The sequence below is a fragment of the Salvelinus alpinus genome, chromosome 12 (assembly GCF_045679555.1).
Source record: "Salvelinus alpinus chromosome 12, SLU_Salpinus.1, whole genome shotgun sequence".
NCBI classification, from domain to species: domain Eukaryota; kingdom Metazoa; phylum Chordata; class Actinopteri; order Salmoniformes; family Salmonidae; genus Salvelinus; species Salvelinus alpinus.
In genome coordinates, this window is record NC_092097.1 from 41,462,961 (window position 1) to 41,482,197 (window position 19,237).

The 19,237-nt window shown below is 43.5% G+C and overlaps 1 protein-coding gene across 6 annotated transcripts in view; it reads right to left on the bottom strand.

Moving 5' to 3' along the window:
• Positions 1-17,860, bottom strand: part of LOC139536141 (voltage-dependent L-type calcium channel subunit alpha-1D-like) — a 128,356-nt gene extending 110,496 nt beyond the window's left edge. For all 6 annotated transcript variants that reach the window (XM_071336364.1, XM_071336366.1, XM_071336368.1 and 3 more), the window contains exons 1-3: positions 17,616-17,860; positions 13,303-13,726; positions 12,207-12,312 (exon numbers count right to left, since the gene is read on the bottom strand). In XM_071336364.1, coding sequence (XP_071192465.1) covers positions 12,207-12,312; positions 13,303-13,577 — 381 coding nt within the window. In that variant the 5' untranslated portion in view covers positions 13,578-13,726; positions 17,616-17,860. The remainder of the gene's footprint in view (positions 1-12,206; positions 12,313-13,302; positions 13,727-17,615) is intronic.
• Between the last annotated feature and the right edge of the window lie 1,377 nt (positions 17,861-19,237).

Below are 19,237 nucleotides of genomic sequence, written 5' to 3' on the forward strand. Positions count from 1 at the left end.
ATCTGCGGTCATTTCAGACTATTGGTATATCTGCGGTCATGTCAGAATATTGGTTTATCTGCGGTCATTTCAGACTATTGGTATATCTGCGGTCATTTCAGACTATTGGTATATCTGCGGTCATTTCAGACTATTGGTATATCTGCGGCCATTTCAGACTATTGGTAGATCTGCAGTCATTTCAGACTATTGGTATATCTGCGGTCATTTCAGACTATTGGTATATCTGCAGTCATTTCAGACTATTGGTTTATCTGCGGTCATTTCAGACTATTGGTATATCTGCGGTCATTTCAGACTATGGGTTTATCTGCAGTCATTTCAGACTATTGGTTTATCTGCAGTCATTTCAGACTATTGGTTTATCTGCGGTCATTTCAGACTATTGGTATATCTGTGGTCATTTCAGACTATTGGTATATCTGCGGTAATTTCAGACTATTGGTTTATCTGCGGTCATTTCAGACTATTGGTATATCTGCGGTCATTTCAGACTATTGGTATATCTGCGGTCATTTCAGACTATTGGTATATCTGCGGTCATTTCAGACTATTGGTATATCTGCGGTCATTTCAGACTATTGGTTTATCTGCGGTCATTTCAGACTATTGGTATATCTGCGGTCATTTCAGACTATTGGTAGATCTGCAGTCATTTCAAACTATTGGTATATCTGCGGTCATTTCAGACTATTGGTATATCTGCGGTCATTTCAGACTACTGGTATATCTGCGGTCATTTCAGACTACTGGTATATCTGCGGTCATTTCAGACTATTGGTATATCTGCGGTCATTTCAGACTATTGGTTTATCTGCGGTCATTTCAGACTATTGGTATATCTGCGGTCATTTCAGACTATTGGTATATCTGCGGTCATTTCAGACTATTGGTATATCTGCAGTCATTTGAGACTATATTCGTTCACCTTATGTACCGTCATTTCATTCTCGGCTAGTTTCTCTGCGGTCAATTTAGTCTCCACAAGTCAGTGTCATTTTGTCCCCGGTGGGTGAGGTGAATTAAAGTGAATAGTATTGTCCAACAACAGTGATACAGACACACACACTAACATGATAGCAGCCAGAATGCGCCATGTGCATGTTGCCCTATGAAGGTTGAAACGTATGAATCATATACACAGTGAAAAGGTCATTGTTCCAGGGTGCTTTCTGCTCAGCTATCTTCAGCAGTAGGAGCTTCCTGCCGGGAGCACTGAGTCTTACAGAGAGCAGTCACAAATGACCTTAAAACAGGAAGGATGGGGCAGACAGACCCCATGTCTCCCTGGCTGTTTCCCACACAGGTGGAGACAGGCGTGTGCAGAGAAGAGACAACACTCTCTCTCAGACAGGTGTGCGTGTGTGACTGTTCTTCAATAAGGTGTCTGTTAGAGCATTTCAGGGTGATCATTTCAGAGCACTCATTCCAAACTTTTTGACAAGGAAGTTATCAGGAACAAGCAACGTGTTCAACGTATATATTTGATACACATTGACATACATTGTGCATGTACATTTATACAGTAAATATTACTAAAACACTTTCTAATCTGGGACTTGAACTCACAACCTCTTGGTTCATAGCATTCTGACCTTCCTGCTACATACACCACCATGTCTGTGTCAATTATCATTTCATCTGACTATTCTCACATCATTGATTTGATTTACTTATTTAAGCAATTGTAGTTTTTTTTGTATAGTTGTCTAATGTTGGTGGGTCATATTACTCTGTTTTAATGGTACTCCTGAATCACTATGATCAATAAAATAGTTTTTCTTGAGTGTACTTTTAACAAAGCTGAGATTTACATTGAAGTGAAAAGTGTAGCAATACAGGTGAAATCAGTTATTGACACACATGGTGGCGTAGCAGGAAAATTGGAATGCTGTCAACCAAGAGGTTGTAAGTTCAACTCCCAAGTGAGGAGATGTTGAATAATAACTGCTGTATAAATGAACATTCACAATGTAATCATTTACATCAAAATATTTACATTGAAAACATTCTATGTTAAAAGTAACTAATTCCACAATATTTTTTTAGGTAAGATGCCCAAAATATAGAGTTGAACAAACATATGAGACAATTTGCGAAATAACATTAAGTTAACACTTTAAGTTAAAGTTTAACAATTTTTGCTTATGTTTTCTCATGTTGGAACTAACTAAAAAGGGCAAGTTCAGGTAACACTTTGACCGAGTAAACAAAAAAAAGTCTGTAGAACCAGTTACCTAATAATATGAAATTGAAACAACTAGATTTTTTTACAGTGTATTAGAGCAGGAGGTCAAGTTGGTCAACCATGGTGGACCATGACGAATCGTGCTTTTGGAAATGCCCTTTGTGTGTGTGTGTGTGTGTGTGTGTGTGTGTGTGTGTGTGTGTGTGTGTGTGTGTGTGTGTGTGTGTGTGTGTGCGGGTGTGTGTCTGTGTGTGTGTGTGTGTATGTGTGTGTGTAAATTTAGCCCTATTATGGACCCCCTTCTGCCTCCTGGTGGTTGTGGAACTCCAGTCCTCCAGCCTTGTCTTACTGCCTGAGGAGGAAATGGATTTCTATTTATAATGAGCTGCTTGCTGCTGCAGTAAACCAAGCTTTACTAACGATGCTGGCAAGCTGGGAGGCCCACTCTCCAAACCAGGGCAACATGATTCTGCAGCACACTGCACTGGGTCCTGTTCATTACTGGGTCGTGTTCATTACTACACACAAAACATTTTGCAACGGCAAGTGAAAACAAGCGTTTCTTATTGGGCAAATTCAGGTAGGTCCCTCCACAATTCCTTCCATTTGGTTCCTAGTGAATATGACTCTGTTCTAAACACACATCTCATCCATCCACAGAAGCTAGTCTATGGTCGAGTCTGAAATGGCACCCTATTCCCTGTATAGCAGTGCACTACTTTCAGCCAGAGCCCAAAAGTAGTGCACTATATAGGGAATAGTATGCCATTTATGTGTGATTAGATAGTGATAGTCTCAGGCAGAATGCTTTATACTCACAGCTGCACCTCCCTGAGTCGTTGTTTCACCGTTGGTTTCTCCCACAGAGCTTTAGTCTATGTTCCTCCTCTCTGAGTTTAAAAGATGTCAGCTTGCTGAGCTCAAAGTAAGCTACTGATTTTAACGGTACAGTGAGACCTCTCCCCCAACCCCTCTCCCTGTGTTAGGGAGACATCCGTAGAACTCACCTCACAGTTTGTCTGTTTCGATGCTATTTGCAGCGTGTCTCTCTGTCTGTATGTCTCTCTGTGCTACTGTATATGTTGCGACTGGAGCTGTAACCCAGTTACACTGAGTCTGTCTCTGAATCTAATCTGCATGGCATTAGAGCCTCGTGATAGGAAGATTGGATCCAGGGGACTCGCCTGGTTGGCCCTCTCTGACAGCTAGGCCATCCACCCTGACCCTGTGCCATCCCCTTGCCATCATGGTTCTCCCAACATCAGCCGGCCAGCCCACATATGGGCCTGCATTGGGCCCTGCAGTGTGTGTGTGTGTGTGTGTGTGTGTGTGTGTGTGTGTGTGTGTGTGTGTGTGTGTGTGTGTGTGTGTGTGTGTGTAGTCAGTATGAATGTGTGTGTGTTAAGTGTGTGTGAGCCAAAGAAGTGTGTGTGTGAGTGTGAGTGTGTGTGTGTGTGTGTGTGTGTGTGTGTGTGTGTGTGTGTGTGTGTGTGTGTGTGTGTGTGTGTGTGTGTGTGTGTGTGTGTGTGTGTGTGTGTGTGTGTGTGTGTGTGTGTGTGTGTGTGTGTGAGTGAGTGTGTGTGTAGTCCTGTGAGTGTGCATAGAGTCAGTGCAAAAAATGGAATAGAAGAGTTAATAGGGGCTCCTGAGTGGCACAGCGTTCTAAGACACTACATCTCAGTGCTAGAGGCATCACTCAGATACCCTGGTTTGAATCCAGGCTGTGATTGGGAGTCCCATAGGGCGGCGCACAATTGGCCCAGAGTCATCCAGGTTTGGCCGGTGTAGGCCGTCATTGTAAATAAGGATTTGTTCTTAACTGACTTGCCTAGTTAAATAAAGGTTACACGTAGGAGGATAGGTTATTGGCCATTTGGTTTACAACCTCGCATGGAGGGATTTTCCCAGCCCGCATGGATCATTTCGTTCTTAATAAGCTTAAACTTGTCATTAGATTTTGATATTGTTGGTTCTCTCTCATTATTAGTCCCCTGCTACCTTACGTTTTTAGGCTTTGATCACTCTTTTGTTGATGAGAATTTTCCCGCAATGCAGAATATTTCAAACTTGTAGTGTATTAAAGGTTTAAAAAGGCTTCTAAAGTTTGTAATTTCCACTTAAAAAATGTCAGACATGATTTGCCCTAACGAAAATGTATAAACTCCTACAAAAAATGGCTACATCATAATTCACATTTCCTATTGCTGCAGGATTATTTTTCTGCAATAGCAAACAGGCTAAAATTAAGATCCTACATCTGTATAGCCCAGTCATTTTCATAGAATACCGAATGGAGAGAAAAGGGAATATATGAGAATATACGTTTTTATAAACAGCTAGACACAAGATAGTTATGGAGTGTCCGTTATTTAAAAAACAAAATGCATAGGTTTAATCTATAGCATCCAACAGAGAGATAGAAACTATATTTTCTGACTGGACATTTGCGCTGCTTTGGTAGAATTCTCCACTCTGTCTGGCCTACATTCCTCTATTGCGTTCTGTATATGAGATATTTATTAAAATAGGATTTAGCAAATAGGAATAGGCAAATTACTTGGAAGGTCAATTGTGTGCTGCCCTGCTGTACGCTGCGAGACTCGTTATTTACTGCGCACTGCCAGTCAAATTCAAATAGATTAAACCATCGTCTGTCACATCCCGATATGGTCACCATCGACGATGGCTCTGATTCAGATTCAGATCAACTTTATTTTCCCCGAAGGGGGAAATTCATTTGGCTGTCAATCATCGTAGACAGACGACGCTATCGTAATATAGCCCAACCCTATTATTCCCTACCCAAAGTACACAAACACATTAGCAACAAATATCAACAAACAAAAAACGGGAGAATTAATGTAAAAAAGGCCAGTGCAGTAGATGGATAAAGAAAATACCAGGGCTCTGGACAATTTTAACTCGAGCTCTGGTAAAAAAGTTGTGCATATGCAGGGAACTGGGTGCCTTTTAAGATGCAGACAGTCTGGAGTTTCTTGTGGCGGCCGAGCTGAGGCGGTGGTGGGAGATTCCCTGGTACTCTGAGTCCAATATGTGATATACACTGCTCAAAAAAATAAAGGGAACACTTAAACAACACAATGTAACTCCAGGTCAATCACACTTCTGTGAAATCAAACTGTCCACTTAGGAAGCAACACTGATTGACAATAAATTTCACATGCTGTTGTGTAAATGGAATAGACAAAAGGCGGAAATTATAGGCAATTAGCAAGACACCCCCAATAAAGGAGTGATTCTGCAGGTGGAGGAGGGCGTGGAGGAGGCCGTAGGAGGGCAACAACCCAGCAGCAGGACCGCTACCTCCGCCTTTGAGCAGGAGGAGCACTGCCAGAGCCCTGCAAAATGACCTCCAGCAGGCCACAAATGTGCATGTGTTTGCTCAAACGGTCAGAAACAGACTCCATGAGGGTGGTATGAGGGCCCGACGTCCACAGGTGGGGGTTGTGCTTACAGCCCAACACCGTGCAGGACGTTTGGCATTTGCCAGAGAACACCAAGATTGGCAAATTCGCCACTGGCGCCCTGTGCTCTTCACAGATGAAAGCAGGTTCACACTGAGCACATGAGCACATGTGACAGACGTGACAGAGTCTGGAGACGCCGTGGAGAACGTTCTGCTGCCTGCAACATCCTCCAGCATGACCGGTTTGGCGGTGGGTCAGTCATGGTGTGGGGAGGCATTTCTTTGTGGGGCCGCACAGCCCTCCATGTGCTCGCCAGAGGTAGCCTGACTGCCATTAGGTACCGAGATGAGATCCTCAGAGCCCTTGTGAGACCATATGCTGACACATGCACATTTGTGGCCTGCTGGAGGTCATTTTGCTGGGCTCTGGCAGTGCTCCTCCTGCTCAAAGGCGGAGGTAGCGGTCCTGCTGCTGGGTTGTTGCCCTCCTACGGCCTCCTCCACGTCTCCTGATGTACTGGCCTGTCTCCTGGTAGCGCCTCCATGCTCTGGACACTACGCTGACAGACACAGCAAACCTTCTTGCCACAGCTCGCATTGATGTGCCATCCTGGATGAGCTGCACTACCTGAGCCACTTGTGTGGGTTGTAGACTCCGTCTCATGCTACCACTAGAGTGAAAGCACCGCCAGCATTCAAAAGTGACCAAAACATCAGCCAGGAAGCATAGGAACTGAGAAGTGGTCTGTGGTCACCACCTGCAGAATCACTCCTTTATTGGGGGTGTCTTGCTAATTGCCTATAATTTCCACCTTTTGTCTATTCCATTTGCACAACAGCATGTGAAATTTATTGTCAATCAGTGTTGCTTCCTAAGTGGACAGTTTGATTTCATAGAAGTGTGATTGACTTGGAGTTACATTGTGTTGTTTAAGTGTTCCCTTTATTTTTTTGAGCAGTGATTATAATGACATGTCTAATCCTCAGCATGGCCATGCGTGGCTAAGTAGCAGTCAGAGGCCAGGCGGGCGGGAAAGCATGAGGATGTAGTGGAGGGTGTGTGTGTTTCCTTATATGTGTGCTTGCGTGTGGATCTTTCAGTCAGCCCAGCAGTTGCTCATTAGCTGCCATTTAGATACATCCCCACCCACCCAATCCTTCCCTCACACAACAATACGACCATCCCACAGTTGCTGTGCACAGTGAAACCTATACGTCTGTGGAGTGACTTCATAGCCACTCTACAGAATATAGACTGTACTGTACTGAAGCCTACATTTATATTACATAGAGTCGACTTTTAGTATGACACTATAGTTTGTTCCCTTATGAGGTTGAATCAAGATGGCGCCGGAGAACAAGGCTGACGTTTTACATATTCCTAACAAATTGTGTTTTTTTGTTCATTTCTTTGCGCTGTTTGTAACTTATTTTTTAAACGTATTTTGTACATTATGTTGCTACTACCGTCTCTTATGACCGAAAATAACTTCTAGACATCAGGACTGAGATTACTCACCACGGACTGGCAGAATCCTTTTTCTCCTTTAACGAGTGACGAGCCCGATGCGAATGATATACTGCTTTCCCGGGAACAGGCCCAGTCATTTGCGTGAAGAGAAGGTGGAGAAAATGGGGCCAGAGGGCGGGTTGCCTTCTGAGAATTCGTAGGTGATTGAATAAACCCCCACCTCCTTCCATTCTGCTAGCAAACGTGCAATCTTGAGAAAATAAAATCGATGACCTACGTGGAAGATTAAACTACCAACGGGAAATTCAAAACTGTAATATCTTATGCTTCACGGAGTCGTGGCTGAACGACGACATTATCAACATACAGCTGGCTGGATATACTCTGTATTGGCAGAATAGAACAGCGGCGTCTGGTAAGACAAGGGGCTGTGGACTATGTATTTTTGTAAATACCAGCTGGTGCACGATATCTAAGGAAGTCTCGAGATTTTGCTCGAGTATTTCATGATAAGCTGTAGACCACACATGATAAACTGAAGACCACACTATCTACCTAGAGAGTTTTCCTCTGTGTTTTATCGTAGCTGTTTACATACCACCACAGACTGATGCTGGCACTAAGACCACAATGAATGAGCTGTATTCCGCCATAAACAAACAGGAAAACACTCACCCAGATGCGGCGCTCCAAGTAGCTGGGGACGCATACAAAGCTCTCCCTCGCCCTCCATTTGGCAAATCTGACCATAATTCTATCCTCCTGATTCCTGCTTACAAGCAAAAACTAAAGCAGGAAGCACCAGTGACTCGGTCAATAAGAAAGTGGTGAGATGAAGCAGATGCTAAGCTACAGGACTGTTTTGCTGGCACAGACGGGAATATGTTCCGTGATTTCTCTGATGGCATTGAGGAGAACATCACATCAGTCACTGGCTTCATCAATAAGTCCATTGATGAAGTCGTCCCCACAGTGACCGTACCTACACACCTCAACCAAAAGCCATGGATTACAGGCATTCGCACTGAGCTAAAGGCTAGAGCAGGGCTTGCAAACCATTACAGACTACAAAGGGAAGCACAGCCGAGAGCTGCCCAGTGACACGAGCCAACCAGACGAGCTAAACTACTTCCATGCTCGCTTCGAGGCAAATAACACTGAAACATGCATGAGAGCACCATCTGTTCCGGAAGACTCTGTGATCACGCTCTCCACAGCCGATGTGAGTAAGACCTTTAAACATGTCAACATTCACAAGGCCGCAGGGCCAGATGGATTACCAGGACGTGTACCGCGAGCATGCGCTGATCAACTGGCAAGTGTCTACACTGACATTTTCAACCTCTCCCTGTCCGATTCTGTAATACCAACAAGTTAGAAGCAGACCACCATAGTCCCTGTGCCCAAGAACACTAAGGTAACCTGCCTAAATGACTACTGACCCGTAGCACTCACGTCTGTAGCAATGAAGTGCTTTGAAAGGCTGGTCATGGCTCACATCAACACCATTATCCCAGAAACCCTAGACCCAATCCAGTTTGCATACCGCCCCAACAGATCCACTGATGACGCAATCTCTATTGCACTCCACACTGCCCTTTCCCACCTGGACAAAAGGAAGAATGCTATTCATTGACTACAGCTCAGCGTTCAACACCATAGTGCCCTCAAAGCTCATCAATAAGCTAAGGACCCTGGGACTAAACACCTCCCTCTGCAACTGGATCCTGGACATCCTGACGGACCACCCCCAGGTGGTAAGGGTAGGTAACAACACATCCGCCACACTAATCCTCAACACAGGGGCCCCTCAGGGGTGCGTGCTCAGTCCCCTCCTGTACTCAGTCCCCTCCTGTACTCCCTGTTCACTCATGACTTCACGGCCAGGCACGACTCCAACACCATCATTAAGTTTGCCGATGACACAACAGTGGTAGGCCTGATCATCTACTACGACGAGACAGCCTATGGGGAGGAGGTCAGAGACCTGGCCGTGTAGTGCCAGGACAACAACCTCTCCCTCAAGGTGATCAAGCCAAAGGAGATGATTGTGGACTACAGAAAAAAGAGGACCGAGCACGCCCCCATTCTCATCGACTGGGCTGCAGTGGAGCAGGTTGAGAGCTTCAAGTTCCTTGGTGTCCACATCATCAAAAAACTAACATGGTCCAAGCACACCAAGACAGTCGTGAAGAGGGCACGACAAAACCTATTCCCCCTCAGGAGACTGAAAAGATTTGGCATGGGTCCTCAGATCCTCAAAAGGTTCTACAGCTGCACCATCAAGAGCATCCTGACTGGTTGCATCACTGCCTGGTATGGAAAATTCTCGGCTTCCGACCGCAAGGCACTACAGAGGGTAGTGCGTACGGCCCAGTACATCACTGGGGCCAAGCTTCCTGCCATCCAGGACCTCTACACCAGAGGAAGGCCCTAAAAATTGTCAATGAGGCCAGCCATCCTAGTCATAGACTGTTCTCTCTGCTACAAGCGGTACTGGAGCGCCAAGTCTAGGTCCAAGAGGCTTCTAAACAGCTTCTACCTCCAAGCCATAAGACTCCTGAACATCTCATCAAATGGCTACCCAGACTATTTGCATTGCCCCCCCCCCTTTTACACCGGTGCTACTCTCTGTTGTTATCATCTATACATAGTCACTTTAATAACTCTACCTACATGTACATAATACTTCAACTAACCGGTTCCCCCGTACATTGACTCTGTACCGGTACCCCCCTGTATATAGTCTCGCTATTGTTATTTTACTGCTGCTCTTTAATTACTTTTTACTTGTATTTCTTACTCTTACTCATATATTTTTTTAACTGCATTGTTGGTTAGGGGCTCATAAGTAAGCATTTCACTGTAAGGTCTACACCTGTTGTATTTCGCGCATGTGACTAATAAAATTAGATTTGATTTAATCATCATTCTACCATATGAACATAAGATAAAGTGTAATGTAGCCTACATACCTACACTGAGTGTACAAAACATTAAGAACACCTTCCTAATATTTAGTTGCAGTTCTTGACACAAACCGGTGCGCCTGGCACCTACTACCATACCCCATTCAAAGGTACTTTGATCTTTTGTCTTGCCCATTCACCCTCTGAATGTCACACATATACAATCCATGTCTCAATTGTCTCAAGGCTTAAAAATCCTTCTTTAACCTGTCTCCTCCCCTTCATTTACTGATTGAAGTCAATTTAACAGGTGACATCAATAAGGGATCATAGCTTTCACCTGGATTCTTCATGGGAAGAGCAGTGTTCCTAATGTTTTGTACACTCAGTGTATATGCTACGTACATTCTATAGTCGACTTGAACCATAGTTAACTCCAGGGCCATACATACTTTATATATGGCCCTGGTTTACTCCCCAGAACTATCAGATCAGATCCCCTGTTACATTTCATCTGTCTTTTATTCATTTTTGTATGGGTGGCCCCTGCGGGAAATTAACTATCAACCCCGGCATTGCAAGCGCCATGCTTTACCAACTGAGACATACAAGACAACATTTTTGCCTTATACTCATACTGATATGATTATCGCAATCCCCTCACTAAGAAGATGCACTTTCGTCCTCCTAACAACATGTAGTTTAACACCAACCAAGATTACACAATAGTGTAGCACAGACTGTATTGTCCCTGATGACCTACTTTCCTCCGCCTATGCACCACTGTGCAAACAAATACCCTGGGGTCACCCTCCTGGAGGTCACATTGGCAAGCATTACACCACACTTCTCCTCTCAAGTAGTACATCTTGGTATCTTACAGTAGTACGTCTTCGTACAATCACAGCATAACTGCAGTATAAACCCCACACATCTTTTAAAGCAGTAGGTGTGTTGAGTTTTACAAAACTGGACAGCTTCAACTAGCCTTCTATCACTCTTACACCATCCGAGCTCTCACTCTCTCTCTCTCTCTCTCTCTCTCTTTTTGTCTGTCTGTCTGTCTGTCTGTCTGTCTGTCTGTCTGTCTGTCTGTCTGTCTGTCTGTCTGTCTGTCTGTCTGTCTGTCTGTCTGTCTGTCTGTCTGTCTGTCTGTCTGTCTGTCTGTCTGTCTCTCTCTCTCTGTCTGTTTCTCTCTCTCCACCCCTCTCTCAGACATAACATTACGAGAACATCCAGCAGTCCGCTCTCTCTGCAGTCAGACATACGATCTCTTCATGAATCATTAAACACTCCAGCTAAATTCTGCTCATGTACGAACCCAAATGTCTGTTGTCTCGCCAGTGGACTTTGCACACACTCTCATACTCACTCTCAGCTGTAGAAGCACTGCTTTGAACACTACATCACCCATAATTCATCAGCCTACACAGACACACTGTCAGACTAACATGCACGGGGAGCATAGAGAGCGGCGTTGCAGAGATGGGGATTTCTAAAAAATAAAAGCTGAATGAAATTCCAGACAACTGCAAGAACAATGTGACATGACAAAGTACGAATGAAAAGAGCATGGAAATGATTCTCTATGTAGCCAAAGATTGGACTCATAGTCTCTGTGGTTAAACACTAACAATCTTCAAAGAGGATATACACACACATCGACACATCCCTAGCACACATCCAAAGCAAGATATTTACATGTATTATACATAAATAATGTATGACCATTGAACAGCAAAAAAACGCCCATATATTCCCTTTAAATATGTCCTGACAACCCCTAGTCCTACAACCAGACACAGCCATTACATCTGAGCAGGGTACAGCATAACAACCTGAAAACAAACTGAGGGTATCTTCTATCCTACAGCACCTCCATAGAGACTTCAATGACACCATAAGTCATCTGCACCATGAATGATGTTACTGTCAGAGTACACAGCAGCAAACCCAAGCAGGGATTCACAGTAGCAGCTGAAAACAGCAAAGCACAAAATTCTCTAGGCTCTGGGGTGAAGTGTCCCCTAGGAACAGATCTAGGATCAGCTTCCCCTCCCCCAATCCTAACCTTAACCATTAGTGGTCAGCATCAAGGGGCAACTTCCCCCTACAGAGCACAATAGAGGTTAAAGGTATTGCAATGGGATTCGAAGGTCATGGGGTTAATTAGGGGAGTCAGGAGTAATGTTGACATATGAATGTACTCACCAGGTCATGGTTGGTGGAGTTGGAGTCATCCTGAGGGAAGGGGATATACACAGCTAAGGCCATACAGTTGGCAAATATAGCAATTAATATAAAGATGTCAAATGGCCTGGAAGAGAAGGTTAAGGGAAAAACATAAAAGCAGTGGATCACATAAATATATTCACAGTGCCAACATGTGACTATTTCCTGTTCAAATTATAGTCATCAAACACAGATAGTTCTAGTCAAAGACATGGAAATTACAGGAGCAAAAAAAGTCAGAACAACATTCAAAATGCAACTTTGCAATTCAGCACCCATCTAAATAACATGAGATAATGTGCCTTGTTATCACAGTGTTCTGATGACTGTGTCTTCTGGAGCAGCAGAGTCCCAGCAGAGGCTGACACACACACAGCTGTGTCTTGTCACTGAGTCACCCTCTGTTATTACAAGCCCCACCAGTATTTTCGGATTTAGGACGTGGTGACTTTCACTGTGCCTTGGGAGGCAGCAAAAAATGACTTTGTTTAAAAAAAAAAATCACCTCCAGTTGACTATTCTCTAGCATGAACCGCTGAAAAAACACAAAGTGTAGAATGATTCACACCTCAGTGGCTATAGCAGTCAAATAATGTGTTTTTGCATTCCCTGTTGCAGTATGCTACCTACGCTCGAACAAACTGATTCAAAGTAAACGTTGACTTGCTGTTTCACTTTCATATTCTGTGTTGGGTAGTGAGTCACAGGCTGCAGTGAGATTAACATGAAGCAGTGTCTCTCGTCTAGTTGTACTGGAGTCTGAGGAGTAATGGAGACGGGATACAGTCTCTCCACATGGCTAAGTTAAAGCTAGGCAGCTACAGTTAGGCATGGGCTAGGTGCAACTCAGAGTTAGCCAACTGTACTGTTCAGAAGTAAATCAGGAATTGGTGCATGGGTGGAAGTTCTCGTGACGGCCCTGAATCGACCCTAACTGAGCTCATGATGGTTCTTCATGATGTACTCACATACACATCACCCACAACGCTACACACACTAAAGAACACGGCATAGATTACTGACATCCAGACATACCCACACACACACACACACTGTGGTCCGTTGTAAAGGATACTTCCACTCCACCAGGCTGATGCAGGCTCTTCGTATAGGGTTGTTAAGTTTGAGGCAGAACAGGGCCCTGGCAGGCCTGGTGTTGGCGTTGCTGCCCTGCTTCTTGCTTTTGGCGTACTGCGCCCGCTTTTTTTGTGCCAACGCGCCCACCGGGACGGTCGGCACCGGGACCGGGGCAGCCGTGGGGGCAGCTACCGGAGCTGCGACCGGTGGGGCGACTGGGGTTGTAGCCGGGGCTGAAGCCAGGGCCACAGGGGCGGGCCCGTTGGCGCTCATGGTGTGGGCGTGGCTCTGTGGGGCGTGTCCAGCAGCATGGATCTGCCAGGGGATTGGGCGGGGCTAGAGGTGGTGCACAGAGCTGTCTGACCAATGGGCTGGCAAGTCACCAGGGGGAGGGACTCTGGTGCTGCTGGCATAATTTGCCTCTGAGAAAGATAGAAAGGGACAAAGAGTGGTTACCAATCCATACTTTTACATAAAATTGATCAATGATCATCACTAGCTAACATCATTAGTAGCAGGTTACTGTGGTGACTTTGTGAATAATGTTAAAAGGTAAACAACAAGCACTAACAGTGGAGTTTCTGATTCAGCATCACAGACAGAAACGATTGAATCCCCACAATCTGACATTCGGAACCACAAGACAGTGGACAGCAGCCATCTCAGGTGAAGATTTCAAACGTTTAACTTCAGTATTGTTAATAATAGGTAATAAATTGGCAAAAGATGAAAATAGACTTCTCCAGTGTTCCCTTGCTATTCAACAGCTACCCCATCCAGAACCACTCCTTCATAACAACCAACAAGCCTCATGCCACTGATCTCAGGGAAGCCATTGATAAACTCAACCTAAATCTTATTTAAATTATTGCTACTGTGTTAGATGCGATATAGGTTAGGCACTAATGATGCATTACATAGCAGTAGGATTTTGTTAGTCTTCCTCATATAATTTATCTTCATCCAATCGCTTGGCAGCTTTAGTCAGTGTCCTCTGTTGGAGGACATGCATGTGTCAGTGTCAGTTATGAAATGTTGTCACCTTCACCACCATGCAGGGGGTAATGAGATGAGCTCACTCCTTCAGCCCAGCTACACAGTCGCACAGAGCTATCTTAGAGGTTGTGAGTGTAATAACACTGTAAAAATACATGAATAGTACTATTAACACTGTAATAACAGGGTAATAATTCAATAATTCTGTCTGACAAGACCAATAATCAAATCTACCTTATTAAAGGGTAGCAAGCATGAGTAGTTTTTACTCACCAAAGTAACAACACAGTGTGGTCAAAGACTTAGTAACTTAGTTGTAGTCACGATCTGGTTACTTATAACTACAAACATAGTTATGTTTTTTGGTTATTACATATTTATGAACTTATTTCCGGATATCTTCTAAACTACCCACAATGCACTATTTCTCAATGTAATATTGAAAATATACTCTGTGCTACCGAGTTCATATGCTAGCTCGTTAGCTAGTTCAAGCTGGCTAACGTTAGCATCCTCATGCTCGTCACGGACTTTGTGGCTGTGTTATCTAGTTGGAACCCGTTAGCACGGCAGGCTCTGGTGCCTTCTTGATGTGGAATTAAAACTAAAGAGAAAATCATAACTGCTTGCTCTAATTGTGTAGTACCTCATCTGTTCTCCATTTTGTTTTGCAAAATTTTTAGCATGTTCTCTATGAAGTAGGCTACGGGAGTTTTGCAACTTTTTCCACCTTGGTTTAATGCTAGCGCGCTAGCTGACTGACATCTGGAATCTATCTATTTGGGATTTTTATCGCTATATAGCTTTTGGATTTCCCTCACCGCCTCCCCTTCACTTTGGTAGCTAACTCAGCCTGCACCCTTTTCAAAGTTTTACCATCGGCTGGGCCCCAGCCATCAATCTGTAAGTCTCTGCTCTCTCTGCTTTTGATCTGTGGTTATGTTTTAGTTGTGTTGTGTTAGTTGTGTTCTAGCTGGTCTCCAGTTGTTGGGCTCTGGCTTGCCGACCATAACCGTGGCGGTTGGCTAGGAGGACTAGGCTAATACTTAGTTGGCTAAACAGCTAACATTGGCTGGCTGGCTAGCTTGCTGGCTAAGATAACGGCATATGGCTAACATTCTTTAAAACATTATTTAATAGATGGTTGACGTTATTTGGCGTTGATAGCAACTGGCTGACTCATGTCATGCTAACATAACAGTATCATGGCTGGTAGGGCTAACGTTAGCAGGCTAGTTGGCAATAAACCTTGCAAGTTAATTTGTAACAATAAATTCATAAAGTATTTGCTTGTAAGTTGGCTGAAAATGTAACTGAAACCAGTAGTCATGAGTGCAAACGATTTGGTTGAATTTGAAGTTATACATTTGAAGTTATTTCTGTTGGAATTTACATTATAGGGAATAGGCTGGCTTGCCGGGTCCTCCATATTACGTCACACCCCGTTAAAACATTTTCCGACATGACTTCAGCGTTTTATGTATTAACTCGAAAAATAGAAAAAGCGGGGTGTAACTTTGCATTGAGACTTTTGATGTGTATACTAATGCAAATCCACGTTACATGTGGCTACGTTTATTCTACCTACCCTTTCATAATCTTATTACACATGGTAAGAGTTGTTAATCATTCAATTCACAGTGTCAGCAAAATGACAGGGCATAGCTAATGCTGGATATCTGTTGAGTCTCATGATTGGAAAATAAGGAGAGAACCATCTCCCTCTCAAAATAGGTAAAGTGCATCAATTACATTTTTGGACACAATAAAGAGTTGAGTGAAAAAGAGTGGTTTAAAACCGAAACGCACAGGCAAAGCTAATACAACTATAATGCATCTATAAAAATTGACACAATGTTGCATTATGAGGATACAAAATTAAAGCATTAGTCTATCAAAGAATGTAAGCAAGGCACAAGACTAGGATATGTGTCTGGATGATGGACTCGACCATGTCATCACAACAAAGAGGGGACACAGCCATATTTGTAAACAATCCGAAAGTATTTTAAACTGAAAAATGCGGCCATACATATTAAAATATCACCACAGATGACATGCTGCCCGAGCCAAAAACACAGGGATAAGCTGCGTGAATTCAAAGCTGTCACTCTAATGCATCACTTGGTCAAATCAGTTGTGTAAGTCCTTGAACTGCGAGTGCTAGGCCCCGCAGAGAAAACAAGAAGAAGCTGAAAAAGGTCATTTTGCCTGAATATTCCCGAGAGCTTATAAAATCTCTCAAATTCCGTGTAGAGCGTTACAATCATCTTTGTCATTGAAAATAAACACATTAATGCAGAAAGCACCAAACGTTAGCCTACACTATTAGAAAAAAGGGTTCCAAAAGGGTTCTGCAGCTATCCCCATAGGATAACCCTTTATGGTTCCAGGTAGAACTCTTTTGGGTTCCATGTAGAACCCTCTGTGGAAATGGTTCTACATAGACCACAAAAGGGTTCTACCTGAAACCAAAAGGGGTTATGCAAAGGTTTCTCCTATGGGGACAGCTGATTAACCCTTTTTGGTTCTAAATAGCACATTTTTTTCTATGAGTGTAGTATTGTAATTCATCCTTACTGTTTTCATTTGCTGTCCATATGGAACTGTATCCTATGCAGAAGAATAGGCTACATCAATATTAATTTGATAAATGTCCAAGTAACATTGATATAAATCGATTCGTGACACTTGAACAATACCCTTCACCAAACGTGTCCGTATTTCTCCTTGAACACACTGAGGTAGGCGTAGGCCTATTTCGTAAAATCCCAAAATAAAACGGTGTAAAATGACAGCCCGGCTCTAGGCGCTCAGTGTAGAAATGGAGCAATGCATGGCCGTCAGATAGTCCTCGCGATGCTCAGAAGAAACAGCTGGCGTTATTGCTAAGTTACAATGGGTTACCAAGCTCACTGACCGTCGCTCCGGTCTAGGAACACGGTCTGGGATATTTTGCCCGGCGTTTGATTCCGCGCAAAGAATTCTGTGAAAGGATACTAACGTAGTCACCGAACTTCGGTCCAAATGACAAGCATGTATCTTGTTCAGTAGGCTATTGATATTGTCATGATAAATGTGAAATAGTCTACACAAAGCTATTCTGAGATATGCTCAACAAAATAGCAGGGAATATGAAGGGCAAACTTGGCAATACGGTTTTTAAAAAATGAAATGGACACTGTCAATTAGTTATATTGTTCTGGTATAGAAATAATGAAAACAAACGACATTACAAAAACCCTTTAAAAACCGGTGTAGCTAAGCTAACATGCTAATTTCAGACCCTATTCCATGCCACAACAAAAAACGTACCTTTTCTGAAGACGTATTATTCGGCAGATACCTCCGTGTTATCCACTCTGTACAAGGAAATTCCAGTGCTTTTGCGGCCGAAAAAATGCAAGTCCAGTCTCAAACGGCGAATTAAAATTCATTAGCTTCAGGGCAGGAGGGACACATGCATTAATTAAGCCCTTCCATGTTAACGGTGGAAAGCAGGAGACAGGAGAGTGTGCGCGCGAGAGAACAGAGCATCCTAGTCCGCTGCGCAGCGCTGCCTGCCAGTTTATCGTCACAGCGTCAGTGAACAGTGAAATGAGCACATCAGAGTCAGAGCCCTCTTCCTCCTGGCTCTGTGTCCCTCCTGTTCGTGCACAAGCTTCTCTTCATTTACATGCCACGGAAAAAGTAATCAACAAAAGAGACATCATGAGTATATATCCTAGGTCTAATTAGGTCTAGTCTAGCATACTTTTAATATATTTTAATTTAGAACCTCAAAACTATAATCAATCATCTCAATTTGGGAGGCAAATATTAAGACACCCAAATATTGCCAAACCACTGGCACAGTGACACTAGGAGTCCTCTGATTTCATTGCCTTGATTAACTTAAACTGAAGGTCCATGTTGATCAATCTTTGTATTATCAGTGAAACACCTCAAATTCATTTTATGAATGAAAAATTATAAATTCCAGTTGACATGGTCCAGGTGGCATGACAGATGACATATTGGAGAGAGGCTCAAGCAGCATAGTCCAGCCATACCGTGCATGGCCCGCAAATGTTATCCCCTATTCGCCTCAGACGGATAGCCTAGAATTTAAGTGACCTTTAGTGTATGTTATTCAAACTAAAACTCCCTCAGCAGCCAGTAGAGAAAGCAAAGTTGACAAGTGTTGGAAGTAAAAGTGGACTCAATGGGGACGTGCACAGCAGTGATGAAGCAACCCATGCCATGACCCCTTTTTGGTTTGGACTGGGAATTCACTCAACTCTCCTTGGAAATGTTGGGAAATGCCTATTGTCAGACACAGTAGACAGAACCACTGAGCTGTTGGAACGGAAGCCTATTCTACAACTCATCTTATTTACTAGGGAGGCGATACATGTGACACTAAAGACATTCACAGCCACCAAAATGTAAATCACTTCCACAAGAATTTGAATGAATGCCCACAGGCAGGCCAGAATGGTTGTGTGTGGTAATAACAGCTCCAGTGAGCATCGATTCTATGCACCACAAGGCTCCTTATCATGTAACACAGGGTCAAGCAGCAGTAGCCTAGCCTGTATTCAGATATACATCTATTATGGCACATTATACATGTAAACATCAAGGAAACAGACCTGCTTTCTCTCCATGCATATAAAAAGGACTAATTGGCCAGCTATCTCTATGCCTGCCCTACATCAGCATGACTGTTGAGATGATAAAGTAGTTTATCTTTCCATACACACTAAATGGAGTTCTTGGTAGCCTGTAAGGCATTACGGTAAGAGTTGACTTTAGTGCTATGCCTATAGCATAGCCTGCTGCCTACATGATATCAGTGTTGTTTAACGCCTTTACAGTATAAGGCTTATAACACCTTTATGAATACTATAAGTGTTACAGTGTTACATAAGCATCAAATTCAATAGCTGATTGAT